Raw genomic sequence first — 19,967 nt, 5'->3', positions numbered from 1 at the left:
GCTCTGGACCACTGTCTGGATGACAGCCAAACACCTCCCAGGGTAGACAGCTGTTCTTTGCACAGTCCCACTGCAGCTTCATGGGGAAATGCGATGGATGGGTTTGTGAGTGGATCATGACATTAAAATGCACACACACGCACACACACACACACTTGAAAAATTTAAAAAAGGACTGAGTGTGGTGGTGCACGCCTTTAATTCCAGTGTTCAGGAGGCAGAGGCAGACAGATCACTGTGAATTTGAGGCTAGCCTGGTCTACACAGTGAATTCTAAGCCAGGAAGGGATACATAGTGAGACCCTGTCTCAAAACAAAACAAAACAAACTGGACAGACACAGTGCTATACTCCTGTGTGGTGGAGAGGATGAAGTCCTGAGTGAATGGTACTGTTGACAAGAGCACGGCCATGCCAAGAGCTGCATATGGAATGGCAAGACCTTCCCCTGGTCCAAGCACTGATGTTGCCAGTGTGTGCAAAAAGTACTAATCACAGTTTCCTCCTCCCTGGTGACTGCAGCCTGAGACTACTTCCCTACAGAGATTCCCTACTGTGGTTAACTAAACTGCCTCCTCCTTCAGGTTATGGAACAAGCACACTGAGTCTCCAGGCTGCTAGTGTGTCTCCATTGGCGCCCACAGTCCACTGGATCCCAGCTTTCCTGTACACGAGTCTGTCACTTCTTCATATCCCGTCACCCCATGGAGGTCAGTCCTAATGCCGCGAAGGTCATGCAACCCCGAACTCTCAAGATTTCTAAAGTCCTGTCCCAGAGACTGTTTGAAGACTCACTCAGAGCTATGCTTGGCTGTCGTGTCCTGTCCAGCCTCCTAACTGCTGTGTAGCAAATGCTACATAGACAGTGCATTTTAGCTTCCCCATCTTCCCACTCTTCCACCTAGCTGGGTACTTGTTCACTCTCTAGATAATCGTCCTGATGGGGAAGAAGCTGAGGATCAAAACTAAGACTAGCAACTCACCTTGGTTTGCTTGGTACTTTTCTGCTCTCTAAACGGAAAGGCCCCCATCTGGGGACCTGCTCAGTTCTGGGCAAATCAAGACAGCACCATACCAACTAAATGCAGAAGCAATGGCCAGGAATCCTCTGTGCTTTTCACCCGTCTTACACATACAAAGCCGAGAATAAACACAGTCAGACTCTTGTGTTGTTTCTCAGTGGCCAGGAGAATGAAAACTATTTCAACACTCAAATATCACAGCTCTATGTGGAAGCTAAATTTCAAAGTTAATCTACAGCCAAAACTGATTGCAACAATGACTGCTCGTTACAAACCTGCAAATAATCCACAGGATAGTATAGTATGTACACAATAAATTTTACTAGCCAGCGAATGTCTTACAGACCATCAAACTTGAGGGTTACTTATCTAAACTGAAAAGAGACAAACAGAAAGATCTCTGAGCAGATATTGGAGTGTTCCATCCACCACCCACTCCCTTCCCATCCCCTGGTCAGTTCAACCCATCTACTGTTTTCCCTGTCTCTAGCAGGTGGGCTGAACCTTAGCAGTCTTAACACACGGGAGCACATTTGTTTGCTGATGTGAGTCTGGGGCTGTGCCATCTGGGAGAGGTGGGGGTAGTGCTAACCCTGCTGGTTGCCAACTGCGCACATGATAACATGCTACACGTCCAGACTCCCATGGGAAGAAAGACATGCTCCGCCGGCCATAGGGTTAGCCGCCAGAAATAGGTCAGTCTGTCTGCCAGAGTCTTATGGCAGGGAGAGATTAGACAAGGATAAGCTGCTTCTTAATGCAATTTATGTTGCTTACTGGACAGTGTTATTTATTATAAGAACACCTTGCTCCAGAGGTTATAGAAGACAGCCAAGCAACACAAATCTGTTTGCTGTGCTATGAAGGCAACATACTGGCTAAAACTACCCTCTGAAATAAAACCAACTCCCTTCTGGTCATTCCAGATCAAAGCAAGCCAAACAGCATACGTGTTAAGAGAGTCAGACTTTAGGCAAGTATGTTGATTGTTTTAGTTTTTTCTTATTTTTAATTTATTTTGAGATTCACTATGTAGCTCTGGTTTCTTAGAACTGTCTATGTAGGATGTCCTTGAACTCACAGAGATCTCTCTGCCTCTGCCTTTTGAGTGCTGGGGGTTAAGGGCTGTGCCACCATGCTCAGCCTTAAATCATACAGTTTTTAATGGAAAGCAGAACTTGGAACCAGTGTGTGTGATTGCCTAATGTTAAACTTTAGGTAGGGTAAGTGACAAGTTAGCTTGGGGCCCAACCACACATTCTTTCACTTTCCTCTCAGAGTTCACTTCTGGAATGTCTTGCTGACAGCGGTGTCTGGATCACTGCAGAGTCTACAGTACCAGGCTCAGAGGCGCCTCCCATTCCCCATCTTCATCCTCCAGGCCAAACTGAGCCACAATAAAATCATCCTGCACTGTTAGTGACCGCAAACAGCTTCGTTTGTAACTGCAGTTAGCGTATCTGCACTTAAATAATGATCTTGAGAAGTAATCTGGACCTCAATGTAAGTAGCTACCATTTCTCTCTGACTATCCACTGTGCTGACTGGGGAGGTTGGCTGGCTTCAGGAATTCCCTATTTTGCATGGCTTCTGAATTCAGAGTTAAGGCTGATCATAGGTCAACATGAAGACTCCTTCAGATTGGTCCATACTGCACTTGGTCTCAGCAGAGATCACTAATCAAAAAGGCATATGACTTCATACAGTATAGAAATAAGATTTTTTTTTGTGATTTGCTTTTATCAAGGATGAACTTTCACCAGCTTTCTTTTCCCTAAAAAGGAAGTGAAAACAGTAGTTCTCAAAGTTGGATATCTAAATCAGGACCAGCTCTGGTAACTTGTTTGAAATCTAAGTTCTTGGGACCTAGCTCAGATGGACTCAACTAGAAACAATGAAGAAAGGCCCACAAAACAGTTTACGAAAACCTCCCAGGTAGTTCAGATGCACGGTTAAATTGAAGAACCACTGAGTTGCTGAATAATTAAAATGTAAAATGGTAAGAAAGAAAAGACAAGACTCTCTCTCCTCTCTCTCTCTCTCTCTCTCTCTCTCTCTCTCTCTCTCTCTGTGTGTGTGTGTGTGTGTGTGTGTGTGTATGTGTATGCATGTATTATCTGGGCAGGAAACAAGGCCAGAGAACATGTAATGTCTATTTTTTTTTTTTTTTTTTTTTTTTTTGGTTTTTCGAGACAGGGTTTCCCTGTAGTTTCTAGAGCCTGTCCTGGAACTAGCTCTTGTAGACCAGGCTGGCCTCGAACTCAGAGATCCCCCTGCCTCTGCCTCCCGAGTGCTGGGATTAAAGGCATGCGCCACCACCGCCCGGCCTGTAATGTCTATTTTTAATTGAACACGAAGACACAAGTGAGTTCTTTCTTGGGCTAGAATTATCCTCATACAAACTTGGTTTTTACCTTTTTGCTGACCGGTCTTGGTGCTGCAGTTGAACCTGGAGCATCATTATTGCCAGAGCAATAGTAAGACATCCGGCTGCAGTTGCGATCAGCAATCTGAAACATATAAACCATGATCCACTGTCAACTGATAGTGACACACTGGAAGGATGTAGCAGCTTCCTGGAAATCACTTCAGAATTCATTTTTATTATCTGTCTTTTTCTGTAATAGAACCAAAATAAGAGCCCCATATAAATAAAACAAAACAAAGAAAGTAAATTAATTTCACGTGCTCCTGAGATGACCGCTGCTAATAGTTTAGTGTGCAGCAACATGGAGTAAAAGCACAGTCCAGACACAGGAACCAACCTTGGGAGGATGTTGAGGCCCAAGCATTGACTAGTGGGATTCCCCTAGGGCATAAAGCAGGATGCTTGGGGAGCAGCCATCCTATAAGGGTGACAGAAAAACAAAACAAACAAACAAACACCCCAACAACTAACCCCAACTCCAAACCCAAACACCCCAACAACCAACCCCAAACCCAAACAAACAAACACCCCAACAATCAACTCAAACCTCAAACAAACAAACAACATCAACAAACCCCCACAGTTTGAAAGAAAGAAAGAAAGAAAGAAAGAAAGAAAGAAAGAAAGAAAGAAAGAAAGAATACTTAAACAGGACAAGAGAGAGTTCTGAGGTCATTCTGGAATGCTCTATTCCCAGAGCAGAAAGTGAGCAGCACAGTGGAGAGAAACCTGGGTTAAGACAAAAAAGAGCCTTGGAAAATTCTTTTATACTCTTAAGTATCTTGAGTATAATTTATGGGAGGGAGGGAGGGAGGGAGAGAAAGAGAGAAAAGGAGAAAGAGGGAGGGAGAGGGAGGCAACAAATATGTACCTGCAAAGAGGAGGGATGGAGTTCAAAGAAGGTAGGGCTGCACACACCTAAGATTCAAACAGCGTAATCAACATGGGACAATCACTTAGATGTGCAGTCCAGACAGAAATCGTGTGGTCTGTACAGAAAATAGGTGCTAGGAAAATCCTCTCCTCTCAGAATGTTATAGGAGCAGCAACAAGAAGCCATTTTAAACAGACCCCTATGAGTCAGTGGCAAGGGGCCGTTAGAGGCCAAGTCCTTCCCTGCATAGCTCGCTGTGAAGACGCCAAACTGCGCACAGCTCTACATGGAAGGAGTTCCACAGGCTGCAGTGAGATTCGTTAGCTTCCCTGAAGTGGACAAGTAGTGTGTGAGGACCAGGACTCGATGCCAGAAAAAGAGGAGGGTCCTGGGAGGCTCAAGGGCTGAAGGGACTATGGCAGATAAGATGGACTTTATTCAGGGACGCTGCCGCAGCTGCCCACGGGCACCCAGGCACATAGAGATGAACATTGGCCACACGTAGGCAGGCCCAGGAACAGAGGTAAACCCTGCATTGGGACCACACGAAGCTAGGCACACGGACTTATAAATAGACACACACAGGCAGGCTATATGGGAGGCAAAGGCAAAAAGGAAGACCTCTGACCTCATGGCCATATTTACACAGAATGACACAAAAGTGGCACTCTGCTGAAAAGAGTTACACAGTGGATGACATCACCATTTACTTTTGGGTTCCCCAAACATCTGGCGCCAGCCACTTGTGTTGACTTCCAGTCTCTGAGAAGTCCGGCGTTAGTTATCTTGGCCCATGGTGGCTATCCATAGCAGAACCATGCTGTCTAAAATAAGCTGGCCTGTATAATCCTCTGTTCCCAACATAGTGCCAAATGCTTGAAGGTACTAGGGTGCACGTCAGTTGAAAGCCTGGTGACAGTCCCTTTTAGTACTTATAGACCGAAAGTTAAAATACTTAACTCCCTGGACCATAAACCATACCAGACTTTGGTTGTGTGGCAAACAACAAAAAGATCAACCTAAGAAGCACTTATTACCACAAAGGTTCTGCTGTCAACTGAGGCTCACACCCAAATAATCAGAGAAGGAACACAAAGATGGGGTCAACACCTGCACTCAAACAAGACAACATAAAGGTACTCTGCACCTGCTTCTAGGCATGTGAGCACAGCGCCAGCATGCATTCACACATAATATACATAGAGACAATCTGCACTCATGTACACACAAAGACCATTTGTTCCTGTGCTGCAGATTGTACCCTAAACATGTATCTGAGGATCTGATTTAACCACTAAGTTATAGCCCCAGTCCAGTGGGAAGGAAAGCACTGAGTTTTATTAAAATCCAGTCCCACAAGATATTGGAATATTTCAAATGAAATAGCTGATCAAGAAATTCAACCAATGACTTAATCCCAGATGTACAAGTCCCACTGCAGAAACATAAGAGAATTGAAAATTCAAAGCAACATGACTCCCCCAATAATGACCATTCTTTAGTAATGGAATCCAATGGAAGTAAATAAGATGAAATCCCAGACTAAGAATTTAAAAGGTCAGCTGTGGTGGTACAGATCACTATATTCCCCAAAGTTACCCTTCATAGTTGAAAGAGAAAGAAAAACTTTTCACGACAAGTACAAATTACAGAATTTTCATGCCCAGTAACTTAGCACACACCAAAGAGAAAGATAAACATATCTAAGATGCCACAGGAAAGAAAAAACACACTGGAACAGTAAACAAGCATGTGAGGAATAGGAAAATACTAAATACAGAAACGAAAGAATGACAATAATTAATGTGTACCTTTCAATAACTCTAAATGTTAATGGTCTAAATTTTTCAATCAAAAGACAGAGACTACCAGATTAGATTTAAAAACAAGACCTATTTGTTGCCTGTAAGAAATACACCTCTTCACAATGCCTTACACGGCCTTGGGGGAAAAAGCTTTATAAGCAAATGGAACTAGAAAGCAGGCAGAGGCAACTCTACCAATATCTAACAAGATAGACGTTAAACCACAGTAGTGAAAAGAAATAAAGAAGTTGGGCAGTGGTGGTACCCATCTTTAATGCCAGCACTTGGGAGGCAGAAGCAGGCAGATTTCTGAGTTTGAGGCCAGCTTGATTTACAGTGAGTTCTAGGACAGCCAGGGTTACACAGAGAAACCCTGTCTCAAAATAACTAAAAGAAGGTATGTGGGGGAATAAAGAAGGTGACTTTGTACTGGTTAAGGAAACATTTATTAATAAGAAATTATAATTATAAACAAATGTGTACTAAAAATTTAGCACACCCAATTTCATGAAACAAAGGCCACAGGATTTAAAGATTTGAACTAAATACAACAATAGTAGATAACTCCAATACCCCAATATTGTTACTTGTAACAATAAACAGGTCATTCAGACAAAACAAAACAAAACAAAAACAAAAGCAAAAACAAAACTGACAAAGAACTATCAGCATTAATTCACATCAGAAATCAAACAGATTTGACACATGTCCACAGAATCCACACAAAATGCTGAATACACATTCTTCTCCATAGCTCACAGAACTTTTTCTAAGATAAACCACATTGCCTACAAAGCAAAACAAGTCTTAGAAAATACAAGTAAATTTTACTTTTCATATTTTTATCTGATCACAATAGAAAGAACAGAAATCAATAACAAAAGAAATTACATGAAGTAAACAAATTATCAGAGATTGAATAACAATCTATTGAATGATGAATAGGACATTAAAGGAATCAGGAGGACGGAGCTGAGGAGATGGTGCTGTAAAGATAATCCCATGGGCAAAAGTCCTTGTTGTATAAACTGAATATCCTGAGTTTGACCACCAGAACCTACATAAAGGCAGAGGGAGAGAACTGATTCTACAAAGTTGTCCTATGTCCTCCATATGCACGGTGTACATACTTCTACACACATACACACTCATGCACACACACACACACACATAAATAATGAATTTTTAAAGCTTTTCCTTTCTCAGAGAAAAACTGAATAACTTAGTAATGTACCTCAAGGTCTTACAAAAGTAAGAACAAACCAAATTTCCAATTAGTAGATATAAAATGAATAAAACAGGAATGAAAAGAACAACACACAAAAAATCAAGGAAACAGAGTTGGTTCTTCAAGAAGACAAAACGATCGAAAAATCCTAGCTAAACTGACCAAAAGAAAGAAAAAGAAGACACAAATAAATAAAATTAGAGATGAAAAGAGAAAGATTACAACAAATGCTGACATAATTCAGAGAATCACTGAGTATATTTTAGAACAATGTTCAAGTATTTTGGAAAGATTAGAAGAAATGAATGATAAATTTCTACACATCTATGACCTACCAAAATGAAATCAATAGATATAAATAGCTTAAGCAGATCTATAACAGTTACCAAGATTGATACTGCAATAAGGTCTCCTAATTAAAACACGCTCAGCCACAGATGGAGTCACTGCTGAATTCCTCTAGACCTTCAAAGAAATAACACTGTCCCTCAAACTGATCTATGAAACAAGAAATGGGAAGGAGTGACAACTGACTCATCCTGCTAAGCCAGCATTGCCTCTCAGTCAAACAACAATAATGAAATTCTAAGATAATCCCCCGAAGAACATGAATGTAAAAGTTCTCAAACCTGAAAGATCATTCTCTGATTAAATGGCCTTCCTTCCAAGGACAGTACAGATACTTAAATCAATACCCATAATACAGCATATTCATAGACTCAAGGACAGAAGCCACATGACCTTCTCAATGGATGTAGAGAAGGCCTTTGGCAGAGTTCAGTATTCATTCATGCTAAAAAAAATATCTCTGGAAAAGTTGGGAATAAAGAAACACATCAACATAATAAAAGCTATATTTTATTCCAAACCTATTGTGCTGGCTAGTTTTATGTCAACTTAATGTGAGCTAGAGACATTTGGGAAAAAGAGAACCTCCGTTGAGAAAATGACACCTCCTATGGGCCTGTGGGCAAGCCTGTGGCAGAATTTTCTTGATTAACAAACTGAGTACCAGACACATCAGACTACCGAGGTCTCATCACTACACACCGTGTACACGGATGTAAGCAGCTGATCTTGGATATATGGTAAGAAAGCAGGCTGAACAAACTGTGTGGAACAAGTCCTCCATGGCCTCTGCTTCAGTTCCTACTTCCAGGTTCCTGCCCTGCTTGAGTTCCTGTCCCGATGTTCCTCAATGATAAACTGTTATCTTAAAGTATAATAAATAAACCCTTTCCTTCCCAAGTTGCTTTTGATCATGGTGTTTTTGTTTTTCTTTTTAACCATAGCAATAGAAACCCAACAAGTCACTTATATTCAACATTGTATTTAATGGGGAAAAACTCAATTATTTCTGTTAAATCAAGAGCAAAAAAGTAGTGTTTACTTTCTCCACTCTTATTTAATACAGCTCTTGTATTAGCTAGACTAGTAAGAAAGTATTCCCTTTCTCTATTCTTACTCAATACAGTTCTTTTAGTCTTAGCTAAAACAATAAAAGAAACCAAACAAAAAAGGAAGTCAAATTATTCCTATTTGTAGACAATATAGTTGCACACATACATAAAAGATCCTATCATCTCCACCAAAAAACTCTTATGAGAGTTTGCTTTCAGCAAGGTACCAGGAAACAAAATTTATATACATCATCCAGCAGCTTTTCTATATACCAACAACAAACACATCGAGAATGAAATCTGGAAAATAATTCCAGTCATAATAGTGTTTTCGTTTTGTTTTGCTTTGTTTTTCGAGACGGGGTTTCTCTGCAGCTTTTAGAGCCTGTCCTGGAATTCGCTCTGCAGACCAGGCTGGCCTCGAACTCACAGATATCCGTCTGTCTCTGCCTCCCGAGTGCTGGGATTAAAGGTGTGAACCACCACCACCAAATGGCTATAATAATCTTAAAACACACAGAAACAAATCCACCCAAGGCAGTGAAAGACCCCCTACAATGAAAATTTTAAAGCCTAGAAGAACGATCTTACAGAAAACAGAAAGTGCTCTTGTACTAATGAATTGGAAGAATGAATATAATGAAAACAGTTTTAATTCGAAAAGAAATTACACATTTTTGAATATTTTATGTATTTATTATGTATACAATATTCTGTCTGTGTGTATGCCTGCAGGCCAGAAGAGGGCACCAGACCTCATTACAAATGGTTGTGAGCCACCATATTGTTGCTGGGAATTGAACTCAGGACCTTTGGAAGAGCAGGCAATGCCCTTAACCTCTGAGCCATCTCTCCAGCCCAGAAATTACACATTTAATGGTATCCCCATCAAAATTCCAATGACAGTCTTTACAGAAAGAGAAAAAAACTTACTAAAATTCAAATGGAACACAGAGAATACCAAATATCCAGAACATTCCTGAGCAGAAAACACTGGAGGTATCACAATCAATATCTGATTTCAAATTCCAGCACAGGAGTATGGTGACAAAGCACCTGACTCTGACGTAAGAATGGACATATAAGTCGATGTACTAGAAGAGCCAGAACGAAACCACACGCCGCGGTCATGTGACTTTGGGCAAAGATGCCAGAAACGTACATTAGATAAAAATAGCCTCTTCAGTAAGAGGTGCTGGGAAAACTGGGTTTCGCATATGGAATAATGAAGTAGATCCACATCGCTTACCCTCTATGAGCATTAACTAAAAATGGAAAATGGATTGAACAATTTAACAGAAAACGAGAAACTCCAAAACTGTTAATGTAAGGCACAGAGAAAACACTTCAAAATAGGAGCAAATACTTTGTGAAAGGAATCCCAAGAACTGACATATCGGATTGCTTGAAAGTAAAATGCTTCTGTAAGCAAAGGAAACAATAGGTTATAGAAACAGCCCGCAGGAAGCCTTGGATGTATAGAGGAGTAATTCCTAGAGTAGATTAAGGGCACTAAAGACCAAAGAATGGAACAACCCAGTCAAGAAAGGGACTACAAACAGCTTTCAAAAATGAAGTAGAAATGGCCAATAAATGTATGAAAAATATACAGGATCTTTAACCATCAGAAAAATGCAACCCCAAAATTCATGAAGCAAGGCAGATGGGTCAGGGGTCCAAGGCCAGCCTGAGTTACGTGAGACTCTGCCTACCCCCCCCCCACACACACAGAGGAAGAGGAAAAATAAAAACATTAACAAAAAAAACAGTCATTGTGATCATAGCTCTCCTTATCAGAGCAGTTTCCAGCAGAAACACTACTACATGTAAGTTAAATAAATATTTTATGACTATCTGACAAAGTCAACATGAAGGAATCAGTCAAGGACCTATCTAGTCATGACGGCTCACATCTATAAACTTAGCATCCAGGAGGCTGAGTCAGGAGAATAGCTGTGAGTTTAAGGTGGGTCTGAGTTACATACTGAGTTCTAGGCTAATCTGGTTACAGAGTGAGACCTCGTGTCAGAAAACTGAAAACAACTGTTGGTGTATGCCTTTAAGGAGGCAAAGGCAGGCGGATCTCTGAGCTCAAAGCCACCCTAATCTTCCATGCAACTTCTAGGACAGTCAGAGCTACACAGAAAAACTTTATCTTCAAAAACAAACATTTAAAACAAGAAAAAGATTCAGGTATACCAAACAGTTCCTTCAGTGTACTGGGAGAGCAGGGAAAAAGCATGAGAACAGTGCCCCACAGTGGTTTAATGTGGTACTACACCAAACATCAATTGTCAAAAAACCCATTTCTGAAAGGGTACTCTAAATTTTCATCTCTTACTACAAAATGATCAGAAAAACATCACATTAGAATATATTATATATAATATATACATTTAATATTTTAATTTTTATTAATTAAAACATAAAGGCAAGGCTGTCAGCAACAGCCACAATCATGTCTTGCCTAGCCAATCAAAAAACAGTAGTGCTGGCGCCTGTTTAAAACCAGCTCTCGGAGTGGTGGGGTGGGGGCCCTTGTTTGGAGCATTTGCTCATTTCTATGTCAAGCAATAACAATGACAAGACATTTATTGCAGCGTTTTTGGATATGCTAAATCTCACGGGATTCTGAACTTTAGAGGAATAAACACTATGGCATGTGAATTGTATGTTTTTAAAACATCTATTAGTCATTGGAACTGTCAGGATAATGAAAAACAAAGGGACGACAAAGAAATTATTATGTGCAAGAGAAGCTTAAGGAGACAGGACTGAAAAGTGTTGTGTGGGCCCCTGGAGAGAATCCCAGAACAGGGGGGGGGGGGGGAAGGACATTAGGGAAAACTGAGGAAATCCAAATAAAGTATAATCTTGTTAATGATAATTATGCATCGATATTGGTTAATAAGCTGCGACAAATGTCCCATTCTAATGTAAAGCACCAATAGCAAGGAAACTGAGTCACTGTAGCTGTGCTGACAACAGTTAAATGTTTGAGAATAGCTACACGAAAGGACCTCAAGTGCATGAAGAAATGACGTATGTCTGAGTACCGGACATGTCAGATTGCGAGGTGTCATCACTACACACCGTATACATGGATTTAAGCATCACACTGCACCCAATAAATGTGTCTGCCTGCTCTGTGCCAACTGAAAATTAGAAACAATAGGCCCTAAGCCCTTTGGAAGGCCCACCCGAGACCCTAACTCAAAATAAATAAGAACGAAACAAGAGAAGAGTGCTTGCAATCCTGCAGTGCCACAGCTCGGCAGGAGAAAAGCTCCAAACGCTACTGCACAGACAGCGACCGCCACTAACGGCATTGTGACAAATGATTCAAAATAGCTAGACAAGAGTATGTTAGCATCTTACCACAAAGGAATGATGGATGTATGAGGTACTAAATATCCTAAACATCCTGACATGATTAGCACACAACGTACTTATTTATCAAAATACCACATTGCACCCAGAAACATGTATAGTGTGCGTTGGTTAAAAAGCAAAACATAGAGTTGGCATGGCCTCCAGGGATTGTCATGCCCCTACCTTTGAAGACATGATGTTCTTAACTTCCTCATCCGCTGCACAGTGTGCCCCAGCCAGGTCTGGGTTGCTGCTGCTCATCACGCGGGCCTGCATCAGCTTTGAACTCACAGCGGCAGCAGACGTGCGTCCGTACGTGTGGTATCGGGGGTCAGGGGTGGCGGCAGGGCCCCCTGTACCCCGGCAGCCAGAGACATGTCAACAGACAGGGCAGAGTCAGTTACGGAGCTTGAGAAGAACCCGATAAGGGAGGAGTGGAACTAAAATGGAAACATCAGATGGGGACCTTGGAAAGAGGCCTCATTATCCTGCTGCTGTGAGGGGCAGGGAGGCCATGCTGGGGGAAGTAGGCAGGGTGTGAGGTTGGGAGAGGTGGGGAGGGGTGGGGAGAAGAGGAGACCATGAGGAACCAGACCCTAGGGTTGCCAGAGTTTCTGAATTCTCAAGCAAAGCTACAAACAGGACTACTTTTGCTCGATCAATATTTAAATGACGCAAGCCTACAACTCACAGAGGAAGGTTGTTCATCGCCCACCGTCATCTTTTGAGGACAGGCATATGCAAAGTCTCAAAGTGAGACCAACTCTACATTAAAAATTGGACTAAAATGACAGATTTATGTAAAATATGACTGCGGAGACTAAGTTTATTTGGATGTGGGATTTTTAAAAGTTCACTGAAGATATTTTTATATCATGCTACTCATAGACACTATGGTTTATTGCCTATGTTAATAACTAAGAAAACAGTGAACTAGATTATTAGCTGGGGTGAATGGGCACTATTTCTTTTACAGAATGAAAAGTTTCAGAACTTTCAGTGGTGTCACAGCCATTGAATAGATACTGTTTTTTTAAACTATTATTTTAGAACCTGACATAGTCAACAGTTCTCCATCTTCTAAAGCAGATCCTTTGCCAGGTCATCCATTCATCCATTGGCAGTGAGGTGAAGGCCACTGAGAAGTTACTGACTAGGTAGGCACAGCACGTGCAACACGAAAAGAGAGAAGGGAGGGAGAGAGAACCATCTAGAAAGCTTTAATTCCAGCACTTATATAAGTTTTACTTTGAAAATTAAAGCTGTCCCTTTAACCCCACGGCAGTGGTATGTGGTGGTGCCCTGCTGGGGACCTGTCCCCTCAGGAAACATCACCTGACTTGGGCGCATCCCTGTGCAGCTCAGGCAGTCGGAACACATAGTGCACGTAGGAGGCCAGCAGGCAGTTTCTCCCGTGTTGGTCCTTTCTCAGGTCCTTGCTGTTGTGCAGGCTGTTTGCAATGGCCACCACAGACTCGAAGGCAAACTGGGAGAAGTTTGCTGAGGAGCCAAGAGAAACGAGAAGTTGAGGGAGCTGTTCTCCGGCCAGCAACAGTAAGTTCTGGTCACTGACCACCTTAGCCTGGCACAAGAAATGTCGGTGGGAGGCATCTGTGTGCCAGGCAGCTCCAGTGTGGAGCTCTGCTCACCGCAGACAAGCTCACATTCCCTCTGTGTGGCTCAAGCTGGCCTAGAACTCACTGCACTCCTCCTGCCTCAGCCTCCCAAAGTGCTAGAATTAAAGGCGTGGTAGCGTAACCCAGTTTCTCACAACTGGGATGTGTCCAATGCCCATCCGCCATCACTCTCGAAACTCAGCTGAAGACAGGTGCTCAGTGGGTTCTGCAGACAGACATCATGTTGGACTTTATCCTTAGGCCCTACCCCAGATCAGCTGAACCAGAATCTACATTTCCACAGGATGCCCAAGGGATGTGAGAGCAATGTATAAACCTGGCCTATAGGCTCTCATAAAGATGAGTCTTAATAATGTGCACGGTTATGACACTCTCCAGAGCAGCTCCATGCAAACTGTCTGGTCCATACTGTCTGGTGCTCCAACCTCTTCATCATTTGGCTTTAGCCAACTTCGTGCCTGTTTCTGCTCAAATTCAGCTATGTTCTAGTGAGGTAGCTGTTGGCTATCCCATCCTCTGGTCTCCGCTCCTTGACGCCACTCATACTGTCATCCCCACCTTCCTCGTTTCTTGCCACAAAATCACACTGACCACCAAGTCAGACCACTCCTTCCATGCTCGGTCTCATGCAGCCTGCAATGCCCCACAGTGATAGGAATCCAAACCATACCACTCTGAAATTTAGCCTCCCCAAGAAGGCTGGGACCCATTCCTAGGCCTGGTGCATGTCTCACAATGTTTGTGGTTCTTCCCTCCCACAATGCGCCTTTCCTAACACTAGACAGAGCAGAAACAGGTTCCAGGTGAATGCTTGCTGACTAAGTCCTTCATTGTCTTCCTGCATTTATTTGCAGGTTTTTTGTTTTGTTTTTTTGAGATGGGGTTTCTCTGTGTAGCCCTGGTTGTCCTGTAATTCGATTTGTAGACCAGGCTAGCCTCAAATTCACAGAGATCTGCCTGTCTCTGCCTCCTGAGTGCTGGGATTAAAGGTATGCGCTACCATGTATGGCTGTGTGTAATAGGTGTGTACATGTGTTCCTGTGTGCACACGTATGCCGAGGCCAGACACTGACATTAGATGTCTCCTTCAGTTGCTCTCCACCTTATGTTTTTGATAACATGCCTGATCTTGCCAAGTAGGCTTTGATGACTGGCCAGTGAGCTCCAAGTATCCTCAGCAAGTAACTGAACTACTGCTCCACCCCCAAAAGCTTTAATATTAAGGATCCTACTTAAAGTCATTTTTAGCATTTGCTTGTGTGAGTGCGAGTGTGTGCGTGTGCTGTGGTGCAAATGTGGAGTTCAGGCAACAACTTAAAGCAGTCAGTACTCTCCGTCTACCACGCAGATCCCAAGAATCAAATCCAAGTCATCAAGCTTGGAGACAAGCACCTTTATCTGTTGAGCCATCTCAACAGCCCTAAGAATCCATTCTAATATTCTTTCTCACCCCTCTCTCTCTGTCTCTCTCACCCTCCATTCCTTTCTCTTCTTTCAAAAACATTTTTTACATTTATTCATTTGATTTGATTTGATGCACATGAGTGTTTTGTCTGTATGAATGCATGTGTACCTTTTGAATGCAATGCCTGTGGAGGTCAAAGAGCTATCAGACTCCTTGGAACTGGAGCTACAGATAGTTATGAACTATGTGAGTACTGGGAACCGAACCTAGGCCCAACTGCTTTTAACCACTGAGCCACCACTCTAGCCCTTCTTCCTTTCTGTTTTAAACACGCAGGAAGTCTGGCAAAGCAGCACTGGACTTGACTTCGTGGCAAAGTTTGCAAGGGCTGCTCTCAGCACTCGTGGGTTTGTGGAAAGACAAGATTCATTAGGCAAAGCTGCCTGGCCAAGCCATGCCTCCTCCCAGCCCATGGGCCTCTACCTGTCTGGCCAGCGATGACCATGGGCTGCACAGAAAGTTGGAAAAGTTTGTCCAGCACCAGGTGGAGGAAGAGCACCAGGGGCTCCAGGCGGGAGGAGTTCAAGCAGATGATGCTGAGCTTCAGCTCGTGCTCCAGCGTGCTCTCTGTGATCTTCTGGTCAAGCACGCGGATAGGGAAGGTCACCTGGCTCTCCAGGGAGTGGCAAAGGGTGAAGAACTTCTCCAGGTGGTTGTCCTGGGAAGGCAGAAGGCAGAAGCCTCTCATGAGGGTTTATTCTTTCAGTATCCACCCAGGAATTTGGTGGAAGGAACCTCTTAGCTAGTGCCTCAGATTAGAAGGTTAAGTCCGGATGCTTCCAGCAAAGGTAATGGATTTCTTTGTAGAATGTGACGGGTAAAATAGAACCTTTTATACCGGGCTGGCCTCTAACTCACAGAGGTCCACAGAGGTTTCTGCCTCCCGAGTGCTGGGATTAAAGGTGTGCACCGCCACCACCCAGCTAAAATAGGATCTTTTTTAAATAACTATTAATCAAAGAAAAAATAAATCAGGCTTCAACTCACTCCATAGGTACTAGGTATCAGACAGCCAAGAAAGGGGGCTAATGAGATGTGTAACCCAGCAGCAGGCCTTGACATTCCTTACCTGGGTGTGAACAGAAGACACAGCTTGCACTTCAATATTAAATACCCCCTTATGGCCCTCAGCCCACTTGATGGGAGGATTCTGTAAAGGGACCTTCTGTGATACAGAGAGAGAAGAAAAGAGATTAGCAACGTGATTCCCCTTTGCACGATTAATGAACAACTTGTCTGTGAACGACAGGTTCTACAAACAGAGCTTCCTCAGTTAGAAGCTTTCTCAGGCCTTTCGCTCAAGTTCCATTCTATACCAGACTAGTTCTTTTCACACTGACGAGTCAGTCACACATCCTGGCCTTAGCATCTGTTCAAATGCTAGAAGAATTAGTTGGGTAATCTACCTCTAACCTCTCATTCAACACTGATGATCTTGGATGCTGGGAATCTAATTAAATGATCTTCCCATTAATTGGGGATGTCGGGTCAGAGATTAGAGGGCCCAGTCTGGGTTTTGTGCCTCTTTCATCAAAATGATAGGAAGCATGCTATGTTTATAAGGCTAGGACAAGGGTGGTGGAAGGAGATGGGGACCCATGGAACTCCCTGAAAGGTACAAACTGGAACCCAAGCTCACAGAGCTCTACTTGGCCCACAGGGTCCTGGGCATTGTTGTGAATTTGTTGTTCATGTTTCAAAATCAGCAAAGATCATACAACACATTAATTTCTAACTTGAGAGCTGGAATATTCAAGAACAACAGCCTCATCTACCTGTACAGTTTCAGACTGTGAATTCCTGTAGACACCAGAGTTTACATTTGTAATCTACAACAGAGGCATTTAACAGAAACCCATGGGGAATCAATATCACGAGAGAGAGAGAGAGAGAGAGAGAGAGAGAGAGAGAGAAAGAGAGAGAGAGAGAGAACACATGTGCACATATTTGCATATAGAGGACTGAGAATAACTTTAGGGAGTTGGTTCTCTCCTTCTACTATGTGGGTCCTGGGGACCAAGGTCAAACTCAGGTCATCAGGCTTGGTGGCAAGCATCCTTGCCCACTGAACCATCTCATTGGCTTCAAAAACTTTAAATTGTTTAAAAGCTACATTAAAGAATATTGTGAGAAAGCAGGGCAGTGGTGGCACATGCCTATAATCCCAGCACTCGGGAGGCAGAGGCAGGCAGATCTCTGTGAGTTCGAGGCCAGCCTGGTCTACAAGAGCTAGCTCCAGGACAGGCTCCAAAGCTACAGAGAAACCCTGTCTCGAAAAACCAAAAAAAAAAAAAAAAAAAAAAAAAAAAAAAAAGAATATTGTGAGAGCAATCACAACAGACTATTTCATTTAACACAGCATGGTCCACTCTTTCTTCAAGGAGAAGTCATGAAAATTATTAATAAAAATATTTTATTCTTTTCAATACCAAGACTTTGAAACCCAGTCCATAGTTTACATGAATAGCTTTGAGTCAGAGCTGGTCCACTAGAGATCTCACTGGCCACCTGGTATTGCTGTATTTGATAGTGGAAGTCTGAGGGGCTGAGGGTGAATCTACAGGTAGGAAAAGAAGACTAATATTTACTTTAGCATTATTTACCTCGTGATAAGCACCATCTCAATTAATGTCCATGGCATCATATAGTCAGGTAGGGACTTCATCTTTCATGTTTGAGAGTCAGAGGAGGAGAGTGATGTGCCCACATTCACACAGTTGGAGAGTGGGAGATTGGTGTTTGGATTTGTCTTAAAAACTCAGGATTAGATGGGTATGGTGGTGCATGCTTGTAGGAAGGCAGAGGTAGGAAGATCAGGAGTTCAAAGCCACAACAAAATTTCAGGTTTTATCTATGTTTTTGAAAATAACATAGGAGTCCTATCAAATTAGAATATAGAGCTTTAAAAATTGAAAACCAGGGTTTGTTTTTTCTTGGTTTTTAATGATGGCTCACTAGGTCGTGGACTTCGGGGGTCTCCCTGCCTCACTCGTGGTGATTAGAGCAGCAGGCCTCACCTTGCTTGGCTTTGGAAAAGCAGTTGTGAGGGTTCCTGCAAGGCACTATAGCCAAGGACATAAAAATGAAGTGGGATATCTCCATCCTCAGGCTAGCTAGCCAGGGTGTCGAGGAGGATGTTAGTCTAAAACAGAGGGTAAGAACCAGCCTGGGGGTGACAGAAAATGACAGGGAAGGAAGACTGTAAAGGGTCTAAGTTCAAGGTTCACCTCAAAACCCCAAAGGACTAAAGGAAGAACTACAGGCTAGCTGATCTTGGAAAGTTATGCCAATCAGCACCACACAGGCTGCATGTGGACCCTGATTCAGACAAGTGTAAAAACACAATCCTGGTGGGGAACGGGAAAGGTGGCTGCTGACTGGATAAAGGACGGTATTCAGGATTATGTTAAATTTTAACAAAGGTCCACCAATGTTACCGTGACGACTAGAAAAGGAGTCTTCTTTTCATGATACATGATAACATAAATTTGTGAGTAAGATGATTTGCTTAAAAATAATACTCATTGATATAAACCTCTACTAAAAGGGTGAGAAATTTGATAGTGGGCTCAGAGTCATGGGAGTATCTTTAGATTGAAGTATTGCCACGGACTGCAAAGACATGAGGAACGTCAAGAACGGATGGCCCACAAGAGAAACTGCTGATTCAGGCCTGGAAACATTCCGAAAGGATTCTTGATAGGAGTAGAATCTATCACAAGTGGGCTCAACCTGTCTCCTAATCTATAGAACCGTGATGTGCAGACAGTTCGAGGTAGCATTGCCTCAGGTGCATGTAGCAGCTACAGGACATTCTGATGTGGTGATGTCTCAATGAGTAACATTTCTTTTCCTGCCAAATACCCCTCCCATCCTGTCGGAACAATGTGCTTTCAGAAAACACAGGGTGCTTGGAGATGCCAACCCTAGAGAATCTCACAAGTAACCTCAGATACATCCTCGGGGATGGGAAGTGGGTGTGAGAAAGTGATCCCAGACCACAGCTGGACAGGACGCAGCTGCCAGACAGTACTGGTTACCTCGGCAGAATGTATGGAGTAGTTGGGTGGCAGTTTTTCCAATGCGACTGGCAGACAATAGGATCCGGTTTGAAGACGTTCATTTAAGAGAATCGGCAGCCACTGAAACAGATGATGTCACAAGCAGAGTGGTTTGTATAGCAGTGCACAACCCTGGCGATTTATCTAGCTCACAGTCATCGGACAAAACTAAGCAATGACTAGATATTGACCAGATCTCCTTCCGGCAGCAGCGGCTTCAAGCCAGTTCTTCGCACTGTAAATTCCCTGAGCCTTCCTGAGACGGTAATCTCAATGATTTGCTGCTTTCTGGGCCCTTCTGGACTTCCTACAGCACAAGTGTAGTAGCATTTTTTTCTTTTTGGTCAGTATTGGCTCCTGTCTAAATATCAATGTTCATTTTACTTTTCATGGCTTTTAAAGAAATAATTTTTTTCCACTGAAGATATCTATATCTATATATACATATACATACACACATACATACACATATATATACACACACATATATATATACATATATACATATATATATACATAACTTAAATTCAGAAATAACACATATGGCAATGCTTTTTTAATTAAATAAGTGAATATCCGTTAAAGATTTGCTACCCAATAGCTTTCCTTTTGAGGAACCTGTCATTCTCTAAGTAAAGCCATTTCTACTCTCTGCTACAGTCCAGACTAGCACATT

At 42.6% G+C, this 19,967-nt stretch overlaps 1 protein-coding gene across 3 annotated transcripts in view; it reads right to left on the bottom strand.

Annotated features, from left to right (window-relative positions):
* The window catches only part of Dock8 (dedicator of cytokinesis 8), a 203,431-nt gene that overhangs the window by 64,445 nt on the left and 119,019 nt on the right, over positions 1 to 19,967 (bottom strand). For all 3 annotated transcript variants that reach the window (XM_038327158.1, XM_038327166.2, XM_038327176.2), the window contains 6 exons: positions 19,271 to 19,372; positions 16,300 to 16,395; positions 15,654 to 15,888; positions 13,464 to 13,628; positions 12,312 to 12,481; positions 3,436 to 3,531 (listed from right to left, as the gene is read on the bottom strand). In XM_038327158.1, the coding sequence (XP_038183086.1) occupies positions 3,436 to 3,531; positions 12,312 to 12,481; positions 13,464 to 13,628; positions 15,654 to 15,888; positions 16,300 to 16,395; positions 19,271 to 19,372 (864 nt within the window). The remainder of the gene's footprint in view (positions 1 to 3,435; positions 3,532 to 12,311; positions 12,482 to 13,463; positions 13,629 to 15,653; positions 15,889 to 16,299; positions 16,396 to 19,270; positions 19,373 to 19,967) is intronic.

The sequence above is a fragment of the Arvicola amphibius genome, chromosome 1, assembly GCF_903992535.2.
Source record: "Arvicola amphibius chromosome 1, mArvAmp1.2, whole genome shotgun sequence".
NCBI lineage: Eukaryota > Metazoa > Chordata > Mammalia > Rodentia > Cricetidae > Arvicola > Arvicola amphibius.
The sequence above is the reverse complement of the archived record's forward strand: the minus strand, read 5'-3'. Positions and strand labels throughout refer to the sequence as shown.